This window comes from Paramormyrops kingsleyae, chromosome 6 (assembly GCF_048594095.1).
Source record: "Paramormyrops kingsleyae isolate MSU_618 chromosome 6, PKINGS_0.4, whole genome shotgun sequence".
Lineage (NCBI taxonomy): Eukaryota > Metazoa > Chordata > Actinopteri > Osteoglossiformes > Mormyridae > Paramormyrops > Paramormyrops kingsleyae.
In genome coordinates, this window is record NC_132802.1 from 9234328 (window position 1) to 9252579 (window position 18252).

The 18252-nt window shown below is 50.1% G+C and overlaps 1 protein-coding gene across 1 annotated transcript in view; it reads right to left on the reverse strand.

Moving 5' to 3' along the window:
• magi3a (membrane associated guanylate kinase, WW and PDZ domain containing 3a) overlaps nt 1–18252 on the reverse strand; it is a 97196-nt gene that overhangs the window by 11352 nt on the left and 67592 nt on the right. Inside the window, exons 4-11 of the mRNA XM_072713592.1 lie at nt 12431–12637; nt 10538–10709; nt 9045–9124; nt 8437–8494; nt 6854–6956; nt 3452–3635; nt 1795–2325; nt 20–51 (exon numbers count right to left, since the gene is read on the reverse strand). Of these exons, the coding sequence (XP_072569693.1) occupies nt 20–51; nt 1795–2325; nt 3452–3635; nt 6854–6956; nt 8437–8494; nt 9045–9124; nt 10538–10709; nt 12431–12637 (1367 nt within the window). The remainder of the gene's footprint in view (nt 1–19; nt 52–1794; nt 2326–3451; nt 3636–6853; nt 6957–8436; nt 8495–9044; nt 9125–10537; nt 10710–12430; nt 12638–18252) is intronic.

The window sequence follows — 18252 nt, forward strand, 5'->3', positions numbered from 1 at the left end:
TTTTTTTTTTTTTACTTACAGGTTTGAGAGACTTCACAGGAGACGTTTGACCTACGGGCAGGTGAAGAATGGGGGGGGGTACAGTCAGGAAGGGCAATTTACCAAAACAGCACTGAAGTAATTTGAATACACTGCTCCTTGTCCCAGGTTGTGCACACGAACACTAGCATACTGTGAAATGCTTAGTCAAGGACAGAGCAAGTCAACAACCAGTAGGTTCAAATCGATTTTCTCTATGCTTACTCTACAGTACATGCTCTAAATGCTGGACAGCATGGTCTCTAAGTCACGTTCAAAGTGCCTGAGCCTCTGTTGAGGGACTGACCACTAGGTGGCACTACATGCCAAACAGACTATGGGAAATGTGTTCGGCAGGATTACACAATCAGCGCGGCATATGCCGTGCCACTGCAGAGTAACATGATTTGCAGAAAGCCAGTAAACCGGTACACTTTTATGAGGAGGTTTGTGTTCGTGCACCTGACTGGAATGAAGAGAATGCATGAGGGGCTTAATGGCATCTAGCATTTGAGTTGTGTCTGAGTTGTGTTTCACCTGGCAGAGTCCTGATGTACACACTTACAGGAGATCTCTCCCTTAGAGAAGAGTATCTGTGCCGTTTGCGAGGGCAGATTACAAAATAAAAAAAGCCACCTTTGCCACACGGTGGGGAACCCGAAAGGTCACCAACCCATTCTGCAGAAAGCTCCAGGAATAAGCTCTGTCCTCGTGGAGCAAATGACATGACTGAAAAGTAGCCACACTTACCGATCCATCACTCTAAAAGAGAGGTAAGGCATGTGTGCAGGAGAAGAAATCCAGATTATGTACAAACAATTAACAATGATACTGAGCACATGGTGCATCAGCTGAGTGAATGTGAAGATGGGACCCGCCCACTCGCTGTTCTCATATAGGCTACACTGTATTCCCAGAAATCGAAGGCAAGATGAACTTTCACCTCTAATTCCTAGCTGGAAAATGCACGGGCACGCAGCGGTGCTCAAGGACATTATATACCGTTCCCTATAAGACTCACTAGAGACTGTGGTAAACAATGACTGGGAGAGTTCGAGGGAATTCTGAAACATCTGAGGGAGGCATCTGTACAGCCTGTGACAAAGGGACAACACCACTAACACTGGAAATGGGCAGTAGAGGGAGTGATTCCTGGAATTTGGAAATCCCAGCTGGCCTTTCTCACAACGTGGCAAGTATGAGAATGAACCACGTGGCAAGCAAACATTGAAAAGTAACGCCTTCACAGAGGCAGGGCCCATAGTCTGAGGAGACCTTTCTGGTGCTGTTCTCCAAGGGCAGAACATTCCAGGCAGCACGAAGGCCCAGATATTCCCTGCTGTCTCCACCTTAAGTCATTCATAGAAGAGCAGCCCATAGACGACATGGGTTTTTTTTTTCCCCTGATCTTGGAAGAACTCACTAGAAGTAGGTGATAAGAGTTGACATTGTGTACAGTGCAGTGTGGAATGATCCCATTTGGTTTGTTGACCCCATTGCATTTAACACAGGGAGCAGGACAGCTGTCCTCCCTAAAAATATCAGCCAGCATTTGTCACTTTGCAGACATCCCCCAAGCTAATTGATTTACCAGGAGTTTGACAGTGTCCACCCCCAGAAACACTGTTCTAAAGGTACTGCCTGAAAAGTCTCCCATCCCCATATTAATCCTCTGTCCCCATAAGCTCTAGCACCTCATACTGCCCCTCCCCCACCTCTCAGCCAACCCACTACAGGTTTGTGTTTCCATTGGCGGTGCAACAGACTCGTTCTCACCTCCTCGCAGCACCAGCACGTTGACCTCGCTGCCCACCGGCAGATCCTTCAGGATGTCCACCACCTGGGCGTGGCTCAGCGTCTGCACGTTCTGCCGGTTGATCTCCTTGATGACGTCACCCTTCAGCAGGCCGCGGCACCACTGCGCGTCCAGGATCATCTTTACCTTCTGACCCAGGGGGCAGTCGGCGATGGCGAAGCCGAATCCGCCAGGGCCCTTCACCAGGGGCACGCTCACCAGCTCGGGTTGCAGCAGAGTCGGGTCGGTCACCTCTGGCTGCCGGCCACCCCCCCCCTGGCCCCCCGGGCCCGTCGTCACGTAGGGCACGTCCGGGGAGCCATTCTCGTGGGACATGCCCGCCACCTCACTGCCAGCCTCCTCGCTGCCGTTGGTGTCCTCGGGCAGCGGGTATCCCCGGCACAGAACCATGTCCACATACTGGTTCACCGGGACGGACTGGAACATCTGCACCACCTCTGCGTGGGTCTTACCCAGGACGCACGTCCCATTAATGTCCGCAATCACGTCGCCTGGGGGAGAAGGACGCCCGTGAAGGCCAGCAAAGATCAACATGGCTGCCGCCTAGTACAAACTGCAAAACCAGCCTGTGTACAGAGGGGATTGTTATATCTAATGAGGGCAGTGTCTGGCTCAGGGGGCGGGGATGCCTGTGATCGGAAGGTCGCTGTTTCAAGGCCCATAAACCACAGTTGCTCCAGGGTCTCAAAAATATATTTTGCTTTGGATAAAAGCTAAAAAAAAATGTAACATAAATGTAATCTAATTCACGTTTGTTTCTATTATTCAGTTAAGAGAGATGCAAATTTACACTTATTAATATTTAGGCAGCAGGGTATACAGGTTTAGGTTCCGTCCTTCCTCAGCTGTACAAATGCACCTTTCTGTCTGGTTGCAGTGCCGTCCTTACAGATGCGATACAGCAGCCGACGGGTCCCTCGGTCACCGTGCCGCGCGATGCCACTCCTGCCGTCCGCAGTCGGACTGCGCCGGGCACGGCGGTCGAGGGATTCAATTACAGAGTAACAGAGTGGCGGCTTTACAGGCTCCCTCAGAGGAATGGGACTGCGAGGCTCTAATCAGACGCCAGCGCTTTGGACAGGATCAGAGGAGGCCGCTGCCAGCTCAGCAAATGAGTGATGAGCGCTAATGAGGGCGAAGGAGTGCAATGGAATATGGGAAGAGTGCTCTCATCCATTTCCTCCCATGACTTCCCCACTTTGCCTGCAGATCAGCAGAATCCACAACAAGGATTCTGTCCTGGGTGGTGAGAGGCTCAGTGCGCTGAGTCTCTTGCCTGTGATCAGATGATCCGGTTCGAGCCCCGGTCTTGGCAGAACAGTAACATGCCCATGGGCCCTCCGAACAAGGTCCTAACCCCCCAGCTCCAGGGGCCCTGCATGTTAGCTGACCCCGTGCTGTGACCCCCCAAGCTATGGAGAGCAAGATGGGGTCTGCACAAAAGAAGCATTCCGAAGAACTTGTGCAAATGGCAAATAAATCATGTTTTTTGTTAAAATGGTCTTAATAAGGAAAATGGCTTTAGTGTTAGCCTCACGTTGGAATTTCGGAAGCGAGCTGCGTGACCTGCGTAGTGCGTGGGGGGGGGGGGGGGGGGGGGCAGAGGGGCGCACTCACCTGATGCAATCTTGTTGTCATGGGCCGCCGGCCCGTCCCGCAGCACGTTCTTCACCTGCAGGAACTCGTCGGGCCGGTCGCCCCCGATTATGGTGAAGCCGAATCCCTGGGAGCTCTTCCTGAGGGCGGTGCGGATGATTGCCCCCTGCAGCTGGAGGGGTCCCGAGTGAAGCCCGAACACCGGCTTCTTCAGGGCAAAGAAAGGAGGTGCAGAGAAATTGGGGGGGGAAAAAAGGTGCGTGATTAAACGTAAAACTGCGATCAAATGTAAAATCCACTGTCCCGTGACCACATGGATGGGGGCCGTCAGCACTTTAAGAAGCCAGAGTCCCCACCTACAGTCAGCATTCGATTTAGAGTCTGCCAATTTCATATCATAAAAAGAAAGCAGAGTTGTCAGTTGAGTCTAACAGGCCAGATGCTGGCAGGAGTACAAAAAAATGGAAGAATATCATGCTATTATAGCTAATAAAAGCTTCTGGAAAAAAACCCAGCAAAATCTAGGCGATAATCACACAAGCCACAGTATGGAGTATCTGGCCACTGACAGACATGCGATCCTGATGCTTACACAGACAGACAGCAGGTAAGCGTAACTCCAGAGTGGAATGTACGACCCCCTCATCATCAGGACCGCAATTTTAAAGGATGCAGGAAAGCTCTTTCAATCATGGTGCAAAGGGCTGAAATGGGGGGGGGGGGGCTGCCGCTTGTGTGTGAGTTTGAGAGCATGTGTGTTGCTTACGTTTTTGTTCTCATACTTGTGTTGTGGAAAACAATGTAGGGTTCAGCAGAGCAGCCTAAACCAGGAAGTGCTGCGTATGACTGTGATTAGGCTGTGATTACTGAGTCGTAAAAAAAAACCCAAAAAAAAAACCCATGACCCCGAGTAGGTTATCATGGCATCGGAGGGGTCGACTGTTGTCAAGCCAACAGCAAAGCGTGACAACATTGTAGCCACAAGCCTCCTAAGTAGTGTGGCAGCTGGATTTACATAATCGCATTCGATTGATTGATGGACATGACCATTGATTCTCACCACCGACGACAGCAGGGCCTCTGCTGGTATTCACTTGTCAGAGCGATCTTTTGGAAGTAACCACCGTTTCTATGCAGGCCATGCCAATGGCAGTGATGTCTCTGTACCAGCCTGATTAGCTCGCTGGGACCACTGTCCACATGAAGTGCTGCTCTGAGATGCCCGGGTGGATTGTTTATGGGAGATCTTAGCACTGCCTCCCTGCTGCAGTTAACCACGGGGCGTTTAATTAATATCCCTGGCCAGGAGACAACATCTGAGCTCACAACTGCACGGCTAATGAAGGGACCCTCATCCTGATTTCACTGGAAGCCGTCACTGCAGCACTTGAGGTCTGAATGCATCCCCTACTTCATGATGAATGCCTTCTCGATCCCTCTGTCCTCCATGGTAAAGAAGGGGGGGGGGGGGGGGGGGGTGCTAAGGGCTTTTGCCAAATCAAAGTCTTCATGTGAGAAGGTCATTTAGAGCAGTGGTTCTCAACTGGTTTAGCCTCAAAACCACATTGTTCCTTGGTCATTAAGTCATGGCGGCAACTTCTTTTATTTATTTTTTTAACCACACAATTTTTTTTTTAACCACACACTCCGTGATCCACCGAAAATGGTTCTGTGACCGACATTTGGATTGCGACCCACCAGTTGAGAGAAACAGACACAGCTCCCCAGACTTTACTAAGGAAGGCTTTCTGGAAAGCGATGGGGGGGGCTTAAATTTGTGCATGACTGACCTCCACCCCTAGGGGAAGTCACAGACACGACAGAATCAAAGAGAGCTACTTAGGAGCTTGTATCGCATCACATCCATCCCCCACCATCAAAACACTCTCCGGACAAACGGGTTTCGCTCGCCATGCACCAACGGCCGTGACACGATCGGTAAACAGGCTCCGTCTCCACGTCCAGCTGTCACTACGAGTTACAGCTCGTTTCCAAGGCGTGACCGTAAAATGCGACAGCATGAAGTATGAAACGCGCCTCGCCCTGGGAGACCCCTCTGTTCCGATCAGTCTGTGCATGACGATTAATCAGTGTTTAATGCCGTTAGGTATATTACGCTGACTCCTTACCTTACATAAAGCATAGTGCAGTATTACATTGCCTTAATGGATGCCTGTCGTGCTGATGCACGGCCCTCGTATTGAGTGCATCATGAGCCACGACGGCTGCATTTTATAAAGCTCGGTTCCCACTGCGTCAGAAGACGTCAGAACGGCCCGGGAAGAAAGCGGCAGGCTTTCCGTGGAGCCATGTGTCAAGGCTGGAGAGAACGGCAGAGCAGCCTGACAAGCCAGGCCTTTGGTTCGCACCTCACTGAGCTGCTAGAGCGAGACAGACTTTAGAGAGCAGTCATGCCGGCCCTCCAGAGGGACAGGCCCGGTTAAATTGGGGGCTGTAAACTCCAGTGGAAGGAGAATTACTCTGTTTACTCCTGACTGGACAGAGATGTGACACTGCCCCACCTCTGCATAAAAATTTGGCCTATATGTCCGCACTCTGAGAAAGGGCAATAACTGGATACGTCTTTACAGGCGAACTGTCCAAATCACTGGCGTCTAAAGGAGACTGACATCTGACTGGTGCTTTCCCAACCAAACTGGCTATTAAAGCAAAGAGATGAGTGGACAGGGAGGTGGGGGAGTGGGACATATAAAAAAAAAATGAGGGGAAAGAAGAGCTGACAGCTACCCAATTAAGCCATCTGACAGAGGTGAAGGTGAAGGGGTAAAGACCTTTCAAACGGTGGCCAGATAACCCTCATGCATACCGTGCTCATCAAAACGTATTCAACAGCAAGTTATGGGGATTCCAGTCTTTGTGAATAACTCTGACGCCAGAGCCAGGGTGCACATTTGAGCACAGATACCGCAGCCTAGGCTCGGTGCCGTCCAGGCTGTCTGCCATCAGCTGCTATGGCAACGGGGGCATCAAAGAGACGACGCCGAGCTACAGCTTTGACCAGTGCTTGTGAATCACTACCTGCTATGCATTTCCTAGTAAATCCACTTTGCTAGACTCAAAATACTCAAGCGCCAGCCTTTCCTCCTCTTATGAATCAAAATATTTACTAAAGCATGACTGGTTCTAGGATTTTTTTTTAAGGTGGAGGGCACAAGAGGGGCGATTATTAATACAGAGGGGCCAACCTTCTGTTTAACAAATGATATGTTTAATTCGGGTTTTAATTCGGTGAGTGACAGGGGAGTGGACACTCTGTTGGCCAATCAGCCTTCAGCTGGAGCCAAAGCCCCTTTAGCCCCACCCCTGTACTAAAGAAATTCAAGTCAGACTGCACCCCTTTGTTCATACATAATGAACCCACGCTGGTAAGTAATACTTAGGCAGGGGGTTCAGGTTACCTGCGGGAAGAGCGCCCCCCTGCTGGCTGGCAGAAGATGCCTCCTGGTTCAGCTTCTTCTTGGCTTCCAGTACTGGGTTTTCAAACTGGGTCTTCTGGTTGATATGGCTGCAGCACAACAGTAAAGCTCACTATGAAGTATCAGGACAAACACACACACACACACAATCTGCTCTGGAAGACGTCTAATTACCGTCTCTTTTTCTACAGCTTATCATTATTAGGGGACACCTTGACACCCCAAGTGTATCATACTTCTGTTCCCATCCGATATCACCATGGATTCCACAGTTGTCACAATAAAATGGAATTTTACCTAAAAAAAGAGGCTTAATGTCTTCAGGAACCTCGTCCACACTGACATCCCCATCTGATAGCATATTACTCAGTGCAAAACCATAACAGCTCAGGTGTTTGTGGTGAAGCTCATGTATCTGACGAGGTGTGTTGGCGCCACCCGCAGGCCCCATGCGGGCTGCGGGAGACAAACCCGCCTCGCTTCCCGCTCATGCAAACGCCTCTGCTTTGCATGCGCAGCCTGCAGTGCAACACAAGGTCAGGCCTGCGTTTGTCGAAAACCGCAGGACCAGGAACGGCACGCTGACATAATATTGACACAGTAGAATCCACAGCACCGTTCTGTCACGAGGCTCATGAAGGGGGCAGGGAGGATATGCGCCGTTCAGTCACACCTGATGCTCATCCTGTAAGTTAGCAGTGCAATAATATTTATCAGGATGCAAGTAGACTTCCACAGAGTGTGCATTCATACGCAGCCACGCCATTCCCAGAGATTAATAACGCTACACATCTGTGTGACGCCATCTTGGCATGCTGGCTGTCTGGGGACTGAATGACGATGCCTCAGGAGCCACTTAAACATGCGGGGGTCCTGCCAATGGTATTATGGGAGAGAAATACGAAGGGGCGGATTCTGCCTCACGCTTTCCCTTGATAGCCACGGCCTGCTCATTGTGATGTAAACAGCCCGTCGTCCGGGCATAATGAGTTATTGTGTCGTGCTGTATTCATGCAAAACAAAGCGCTACCTCTGAAGAATCCCGTGCTCGTCTCGGCGACCCCTTTGCATAAACAGGCCTGATTATTTCCCCGGCGGTGAAGGGCCCACTCCAGAAGCCATCTCCTCATTCTTTGGGGAAAGAATCCTTCCCTTGTCTTTCCTCCCACTGGTTTAAGGAGAATAAACTTTCTTCCAAAGGGATGGGAAAAGTTACCCGCACCGCCCCCCCCCCCCCCCCCACCCCCATCAGACGCGCCATACCCCACCGCAACCACAGTGCCACTTTTCAGCAGGACCCACATTAAGAAAACAATGACCTCAGACCACCTTGGGTTCCGGAATTCGCGCATGGGACAGCATTCAGGTCGCTCGCGGCAACAGCGCCCCGGCGGCGCTCTCCCAGACCCACGGCGCCACTCCCAGCGGTGACCCGTCAGCTGAGCGCCACGATTACCACGGTAACCCGTTGCGCTGACGAGCCGCCAGGATCACGTGCAGACCGGCGCGCACCGCCAGGCAGACACGCACACGAAAATGAAGAAAATAAAAGAAGTGGGGTGCACTCACTCCACATAATAGGTTCCGTACTGGGGGTCCTCGATCTTCTCCCAGCCATAAGGCAGCTCTGCGGATAAACAATTCAGAGATTAACACTCGGGTGAGAGGGCGATGCACTGACCCGCCTACGGCCACCCGGCCAGCCCCGACAGCCGTCAGCGCCAAGGCACGCTCAAGTCACTGCCGTTTGAATACCGCTCGTCCTCATAGATGAATGCCCTTTAAGTGTCCAAGGGGGCCGTACTGTCGGGGAGGGGGCCGGGTGGACGGCGTTGCCAGAGGCCCCACTACCCCCCCATTCTGACTATCACTGTATGATGAGCAAGCAGGGTGGATAGAGCCCTTCATGCAAGAGGAGGCTCCGAAATTGCCTTCCCGAGGTAGTGCGCTGATGAGCTCTCTGCACGTCTTTTAGAATGTATTAGAAACTGGCACCAAACGGTCCACCCCCCCACCCCCCCACCACTTGCCCCCCCCAGGCTGCACTTGGCTGTTTGCTTAGCTCCGCAGACATCTCAGCACCCACAAGTGATACCGGCACACGCAGGATGGAGGCTGGCAGCTCTCTGTGTGCGGCAAGGGCAGGGGGGCAGCTGAGAGCCAGCATGCGGTCTCACCTCCATCCTCACACTTCTCTGGGGGCTTGGCCTTCTTAGCAAGTCGGGGGTCCAGCCAGGTGGTGGTCTTGGTGTTGTGACTGGCGAGCAGAGAGGCACGGTGCCCATCAGTCATTTACAGTCCACAATAACCGTCACTCTCCGTGCCGAACACACCAACAAAACAGCGCTACGCTTTAATTCAATTTATATAGCGCCTTTCACAACACAGGGTGCTTGAAATTGATGTGTAGTAATATATAAATAGCAATATTTTACTACATCATTTATACAGACAGACAGAAAGACAACTTTATTAATCCCCAGAGGGAAAGTAAGTTGTCACAGTAATAATACATGAAACACAGAAAAAGGTAAGATAGAAAAAATTAAAGTCAGAAGCCGAAGGCACAGGGGAATCAAAAACTCTCAAAGAGGAGGAAAAACAAACTTTAGGGGTCCAACCCCCCAGGCATGATAACATTATAGAATATAGGGAAAATGAGCCCCCTTTAATAAAAGCAAAGGGCAAACTGTGGCCAAGGTCAAAACTAAAGTTCACCAATGAGCCAAATGTCGAAAGTCTGACAGCATCACCAGCATCATGCCATTCCTATCTTTTCCTGCTATCGCCCAAGCTAACACCCGAAGGCTAAAGACACAAAATAAAACAAAGAACATGGTTAAAATACAAGGTGATTATCATACCTGAAGAGCTGAACCGAACAGTTTTAACAAGCCAGCAACATAAAGAGCCATGTCTTCTGTGATTAACGGCCTGATTAGAAGGAGCCCTTCCTGGCTGCCTTGAAATGCTGAAAAGCCTCAGACACAAATATTTGCCAGTCTAAGGCAGATATCTTTATAAAACAAGCAGGCCTCCGGGAAAGCTATTTACTCAATTGTCCTTCAACCTCGGCAAGAGAAATATTGATTCTTCCTTCCTCTTCCCTCCCCTTTTCTCGCTCTCTCTCTCGCTCGGTTGGCGTTGACGTCACCAGATAACAAGGCTTACATCATTATTTGTTGCGGGTTGTGTGTGTGTGTGTGTGTGCGCGAACACATACCGCTGAGCTATACAGTTGTATCTCTGTCTTTTTCCTGTGTAAGACACCCAGTAAACAAAGGTAATCTATGTGTTAAACTATAGAACAATGTCTGTGGAATCAGGTCATACAGCTAAACCTAGGGGGTGTGTAATGCAATACATCATATGTACACATTTATTTCTGAACATGCATACCCAGACATATACGTACAGAAGCTGATGAATGTGACTAACAAAGACCAGCTGCAATTAGACATCGCTTGCGTGTTCTGATTGGACAACCAGCAGTGTCATTTCGCCACTAGATCTGACAGGTGGACTCAGACTCCAGTACAACACCAGGAAATGAAAAGGCATTACTATGGATGGGATAAACAGCCCCCCCCCCCCCCAACACCTTGAAGTGAGCTGTACTCCCTATAGGGATGCCGTGTAGCCAATGGTGTTTGTCAGCAGGGGTACTCACTCGATGAAGTAGACCATGCCGGTTTCTGTGTAGGCCATCTCCCAGTTCTTGGGAAGCGGCTCCTGGCTCTCGTCCCTGGGCAGAGAGCCCCATGTACGGAAGTCCATGGTGTTGTTGGACTGGGTGTAGCTGGGGACGCTCTTCCTCCACTCTGAGCCTCCATCCTGGTGCTCTGCGATCCGGGAGGGAGGGGGCACAGGTGAGCGGCTACAGACCCTCCCCATGTCCCGCGGTCACAGGATTTACGAGTTGTGACGTGACGGAGGGGGCAGTACGAGGCAAAACTGGGCGAGACCAGCTCATCCTTCTGCTTTAAGAGGAGCGGCGCAGCTCGCATGGGTGCATGTTAATTTGCATGCTTATTTGCAGGCCTTAAACAGTCGTTGCTCCGAGAGCTGCAGTCTCACTCACAGCTATGGGTTTGGCTTCTGCGAGCTCTCCTTATAGAACACTCCTAGCACAAACTTCCCGTCCTGAAGACCGAACAGGACAAGCTGCATGGTGCAGAACCTCGTGCATTCTGTCCTTTTAACAGCATCAGGTCAGCAGAATCAAGGTTAGACACTGATTACAACAATAACAGCAAAAGAAAAAGTGCGTGGGCTGAAAATGCCCCACCCACAAGTCTGGGGCCAATGGCAGTGGCGAATCATATGACTGTAATGCGAGCCGGGAGTGACGCGAGTCATGTCGCTGTGTTTTAGACGCTCTGTGTGTCAACATGGCATGAAAGATGACATGCAGTCAAAACTCCAACCACAACCCTCTGCTCACCAAAAGCATCCATTTTCACAAAGACAAAGCCGGCAAATTGACTCAACCTTTCCGCCTTTAATTCTGGGGCGGGATGCAGCTGTGCAGGTTAGGACGCTATGCATGTCATTGGAAGGTCTACAGTTCAAATCCTGTGGTCAGCAGAGTGGTTTCACCTTAGGGTCCCTGAGCAAGGCCCTTAATCCCCAATTACTCCAGACACTGCCATTCTTTCAATTGCACATCGCTTTGGATAAAAGCATGCAATAAATTGTAGTATTACTGTACTTCAGAGGGATTTAATCACAGCATCCTCAAGCAGTAATGCTGGAGATTACATCACCAACCATCTATTGTATTACAGGATGTACCAAATCATGGGGAGCAAAATTACCTACAAACAAGTCTCAATGGCCCTCAAAGACCATCAAGACCGCGACGGCAGGTGACTTTACCTTCTGGCTAGCATGCAATGGGCTCTCTGTCCCTGTTACTTGAATGCACAAGGTCTGGTAACGTTGTGAGCTGCTGGTCGTGAAAGTGAGAGCTGGCCTGTCCATTGAAATAGCCAGACAGGCACGCCGATGAGGTGCCCGGCTGGTGAAGCGCACTGAGCCAGGCCTTCCGAAGGCCGCCTGATCACGGAATGCACCCCCGCATGCTTAGAACAGAATGTGGCTCCATGACACTCCAAAGCCCCCCTTTCGTACTTCAATCAAGCGACTTTTCGAAAACGAGCATCCGCAGTTGTGATTAATTAAGCCGACATTCCGGAATTTTCCATCTCTTGCCGGCAATGCTGGGATATCCTTCAGCATAGCAAGGGCAAATTCTTTGCCCTGAGTGATCGCATTCCTCTCCTAATTGATCCCTGACATAATGTGTCTTTGGATAATTTTGATTTAAAGTGCCCTTGATGCAAACTGTTTGGAGGGTATGTGTGACGGCGTGAAGAGCGGTAGCTTGGCTAAATATTACAGCCATATTACAGACTTTATGGACAAGACACAACAGGTGACAATTTAAAATCTGAGTGTGTTTAATTAACAGCTCTCTTCAGTGGGTTTTAGAAAAGATCAGGCAGTAAAATGTACAGCATGAATAAAACCACCACCATTGAACGATAGAGGTTCACCTGACCTGTCAGCCCATTGATAGGAGGGGTCCTCTCCTCATCTTCCTCTTCCTCAGGGGCGGCACTGTCCGTCCTCTCCATCTTGCTGACGGACGGGGTCCGCTTTCGCTGCAGCTCATTGTCGAACTCCTCGTCAAACAGAACCTGATCCACAAGGTCGGGCTGCACGGGGCTGGGCTCTGAAGGTGGCTTGGGGGTTCCGTAGTAGTTACCTGGAACGGCGAGAAGACAACATGCCAATCCGTCACCTGCAGGAGAACCACAGCTAGGGGGGGCGCTGCTGACAGGCTTTTTTTTTTTTTATGAGTTCCCATCAATGACCAGGAGTTCATAATTTGGACCTTGAATTGGCCAATCTACAGACCTGCCCTGGGAACGGGGCAGCCGTGCATTGGGGGATGAGCTTCATGTTTGCAGGCAATGGTCTCGGTGAGTGTGTGTGCGTGTGAGCGTGCGTGTGTGCCTTTAAGAGATCTATCAACATCGCTTTATTGTTCTGTGTCCCAGAAGCACCCAAAGCAATAACCGCACATCTTCATAAAGTGGCTCAAGCTGCATTTCTATGTTCTTTTTTATATATATACATCCTTAACCCTCCAATCACAAATATGACCCATTTTGTCATTCCTCAATTAAAAAAAAAAAAGCTACACAAGCTGACAACATGAACATTGATTTGCATGCAATGCGTCCCCCATTAGAAATTGTAGAGCATTGATTCAACTTACTTTGAATAATTTCTAAATAATTAATGAAAATTACCTTTGGTGTGCAACATCCCAGCAACTTGCATGCCACATTAAAGACTTAATTATGTTAAATTATTTATTTACTCATTTGCTCCTGGATCTAGCAGTCAGTGGTTGATGAACAAAAACATCAACGTTGTTCTTAAACTGACACTGCAGAATTCACATTAAATTTATTCATACTGAAAACTATTAATTTGAATTAATTACACCCTTCATTAAGTTGATAATTTATATAGAGCTTAATTGAAGAATGGGAAAAGATGCCAAAAGGGGATTCATCTTTTTAAACCAATTAATTACCTTCTAAACCCTACCTTTGTTTTAATCTATATTTCCATGGGGGGGCTGCAGACTCCATTAAATGTATATTTATAGTTTAATTGCAGCAGTTTCCTGCTTTGGAGTACAGCTTGATTCATTGTTCAGAGACAATAAACAAACAGATAAATCCCCAAAACAGACTGAAGATTTTAAGTGGGCCCACAGTGTCGAATGAGGAAAAAAATGTACGTAGCAAAGAGAAGAGTAATTTGTTTTGATCCTTATGCACAGTGTGTACCTATGTTAATGTAGTAAATACGTAATGCAGTTTTAAATCATAATGACGTATGATTTAAATTAATCACACAAGACCTAGTCTAAATGCATTTTTTACACATTGTGAGTACATTTAAAAATAAAGACCATGATCAATTTATTTTGCTCAAACGCAATATATACAGAATAAAGAATCCTTGTCTCTCCAGTAAATGTCACCAATCAGCGCTGCAAAGGTTTCCGAATTTAATGAACATAACAGGAAAAAAAAAAAAAAAACAGGGAAGGAGAGCTGAGTGATTGAATGTCCTTGCATCTTTTCTCAGGGTAAATGTCACCTAAAAATCCACAGCTCGCAATTTAAAGATCTATTGGAGTCTAGCTCAGTTTCAGGCACCTGAACAAAGGCTGAGAGAGGGCATGGATGCTTCAGTAGTTTGCAGCAGCTAGTCTTATTGGACCACCGGCGTAATCAAGGCCAGTGTTTCTCTACCCAGTCCTTGGGGAATGCCAGCCAGTCCACATTTTTACTCTCTCCCAGGTCCCAGCCAATCACAAATGCTAAATACCTTGTACAGGTGTGTTGGGAGCTGGGAGGGAACAAAAACGTGGACTATGTCGGGGGAGTCCCTGAGGACTGGGTTGAGAAACACTGATGTAGGAGTAAACGGAAGCCCCTGCATGTGACTCACAGCTTAGAGTCTCTCACTGTGAGCAGGAGTGTCTGAGAGGCTGACTGGTCGCCAGCTGCCAGTGATCAGGAAAAGCAGCCTAACGTATGCATGCTGATATCCCCCGCAGAGGGAGACCACCTAACGTATGCATGCTGATATCCCTCGCAGAGGGAGACCGCCTAACGTATGCATGCTGATATCCCTCGCAGAGGGAGACCGCCTAACGTATGCATGCTGATATCCCTCGCAGAGGGAGACCACCTAACTTATGCATGCTGATATCCCTCGCAGAGGGAGACCACCTAACGTATGCATGCTGATATCCCCCGCAGAGGGAGACCACCTAACGTATGCATGCTGATATCCCTCGCAGAGGGAGACCGCCTAACGTATGCATGCTGATATCCCTCGCAGAGGGAGACCACCTAACGTATGCATGCTGATATCCCTCGCAGAGGGAGACCGCCTAACGTATGCATGCTGATATCCCTCGCAGAGGGAGACCGCCTAACGTATGCATGCTGATATCCCCCGCAGAGGGAGACCACCTAACGTATGCATGCTGATATCCCTCGCAGAGGGAGACCGCCTAACGTATGCATGCTGATATCCCTCGCAGAGGGAGACCACCTAACATATGCATGCTGATATCCCCCGCAGAGGGAGACCGCCTAACGTATGCATGCTGATATCCCCCGCAGAGGGAGACCGCCTAACATATGCATGCTGATATCCCCCGCAGAGGGAGACCACCTAACGTATGCATGCTGATATCCTCTGCAGAGGGAGACCACCTAACGTATGCATGCTGATATCCCCCGCAGAGGGAGACCGCCTAACGCATGCATGCTGATATCCCCCGCAGAGGGAGACCACCTAACGTATGCATGCTGATATCCCTCGCAGAGGGAGACCACCTAACGTATGCATGCTGATATCCCCCGCAGAGGGAGACCACCTAACGCATGCATGCTGATATCCCCCGCAGAGGGAGACCACCTAACGCATGCATGCTGATATCCCCTGCAGAGGGAGACCACCTAACGTATGCATGCTGATATCCCCCGCAGAGGGAGACCACCTAACGTATGCATGCTGATATCCCCCGTAGAGGGAGACCACTGTCCGCGATCAAAACTTCACCACAGCAGACCTGGCATCCCCAGTGAGCCACACCAGCTTTATTTGTTTTTCTCCCTCTCTTTTCATCTACTCCTTTTTTCTCTTTCTCTCTCACTCTCCCTTTCAAAAAGGGCTTCATTACACTGCATGGCGCAGCGATAAAGATAACAGACAGGAGTTTTTCCCCTGTCCACGCCCGTCTCCGGCCACAGGAGTCATTCGTCATGAGTCTCGGCCACCCGATTAATTGCTCGCAAGCAGCCAGTCTCGCAGTCATTGATTAATGACGTACGGAGTGCACACGGGCACATTTGTCACATCAGGCGTCGCTCAGGAGATCCAAACAAAACCCCAAAGCAGATTTAACGTTTTCGGAATATATTTAACGTGAGCTGGAGGCCAAGTGGTTACATTCTCATGCACATACCTTTCTGGGCTCAGAGGAATGGACAATAAAAACTCTGCCTAGAGTTAAAACCATCCTCTCCGGCCTCACTGAACAGATTGGTCCACAGTCCTTCCTCAATCCATCCCCTCTGTGACACAAGGAGTTTCTTTTGTGTTTAGTAGAAAAGGGAGGCGCTGGATGGAATCCAAGGGCAAAATTAACTGTACGGCAAATTGACTGGCCCTCGGCAAAGGGCAAGGGATGCTATTTTATCCACCATCAGACTTTCATTAAAACACAGAGGTGCCATTAGCACAAGATTTAAAAGCCTCCCCTTCTTAATAGGCCGCTCGCCGCATACCCTGCAGCAAGGGGCCGCAGTGTCCCTGCGGATCCAGCGGGGGCTCAGCTCCCCCAGAGGCGAATCCGGTCCAGTCACGGATCATCAACTAATGTGTGCAAAGAGCCATCTGTGGCCCAAACCGGGTCACGGGTTGCTAGAAACAGAACAGGGGTCCTGTGCCACTGCTCCGCTCCACTGAACCACTAATGTCACCGCGTTGCATGTTTGGGTCCGGTTCTGAGGTGTGTTGCTTCATTACTGAGCAAAACTAGCAACCATGGAGCATGTGGAATTTGGGTCTGGGTCATGGACCATAGAACACATCTGAATTGCGATTGATGGGGGGGTGGGGAGTCATATGCTTTGAAAGGTACATATTATGGATGTATGAACAGAATTTTTTATTTTTTATTTTTTTTGAATAGAGCTTTATTGGTTTGCATTAAATTATTTGTAGGTAATTTGTTTTGTTATTGTTCATCACCACATGATGCTCCAAAAGTCCCCTGGCCAACCAGTGCCCTGGTTCTTCATCTGGTTGGTGTCCTGGACTGGCCCTTATGGGTCACAGACTACCCATAATGCTCGGATCTTCCCTGTCAGCATGTGCTGAATGGAAGAAATGTAACCAAGGTGGGATGCCTGTGTGTGGGGGGGGGGGGAGGGGCCTCACCCAATGTGCATAGCGACCATCTTAGGGGACGGTGTCACTCTCGCAGCTTCATATTTCAGCAGGCAGCCATATTCACCACCAGTGACAGTCAGCACTGTAACCCTGACCACTAACAGGCTCGTTATCACCAGACCATAATTTCATCTCCCATACCACCATGACTCGAGCCTGTGTCTGCCCCGGGGTGCTTGTCTGCCTGGACTGCCCAGTGCTCCGGGGGGGGGGGGGGGGGGGTACGGGCGTCGGTGCACCACAGGCCACAAACAAACAGCAGTGCCGTTTTCATATTCAGGGAGATGACCCCCAGGGCCCCTGATTCCTTCTGCATATGCAGTGCGAGTTGATAACCAGGGGGCCCTGGGGCCTCAGTATATACAGTACAGCTGACCACCAGGGCTCCCTGCATATGCAGTGCGAGTTGATAACCAGGGGGCCCTGGGGACTCAGTATATACAGTACAGCTGACCACCAGGGCTCCCTGCATATGCAGTGCGAGTTGATAACCAGGGGGCCCTGGGGACTCAGTATATACAGTACAGCTGACCACCAGGGCTCCCTGCATATGCAGTGCGAGTTGATAACCAGGGGGCCCTGGGGACTCAGTATATACAGTACAGCTGACCCCCAGGGCCCCTGATTCCTTCTGCATATGCAGTGCGAGTTGATAACCAGGGGGCCCTGGGGCGCTCAGTATATACAGTACAGCTGACCACCAGGGCTCCCTGCATATGCAGTGCGAGTTGATAACCAGGGGGCCCTGGGGACTCAGTATATACAGTACAGCTGACCACCAGGGCTCCCTGCATATGCAGTGCGAGTTGATAACCAGGGGGCCCTGGGGCGCTCAGTATATACAGTACAGCTGACCACCAGGGCTCCCTGCATATGCAGTGCGAGTTGATAACCAGGGGGCCCTGGGGACTCAGTATATACAGTACAGCTGACCCCCAGGGCCCCTGATTCCTTCTGCATATGCAGTGCGAGTTGATAACCAGGGGGCCCTGGGGCGCTCAGTATATACAGTACAGCTGACCACCAGGGCTCCCTGCATATGCAGTGCGAGTTGATAACCAGGGGGCCCTGGGGCGCTCAGTAAATACAGTACAGCTGACCACCAGGGCTCCCTGCATATGCAGTGCGAGTTGATAACCAGGGGGCCCTGGGGACTCAGTATATACAGTACAGCTGACCCCCAGGGCCCCTGATTCCTTCTGCATATGCAGTGCGAGTTGATAACCAGGGGGCCCTGGGGCCTCAGTATATACAGTACAGCTGACCACCAGGGCTCCCTGCATATGCAGTGCGAGTTGATAACCAGGGGGCCCTGGGGCCTCAGTA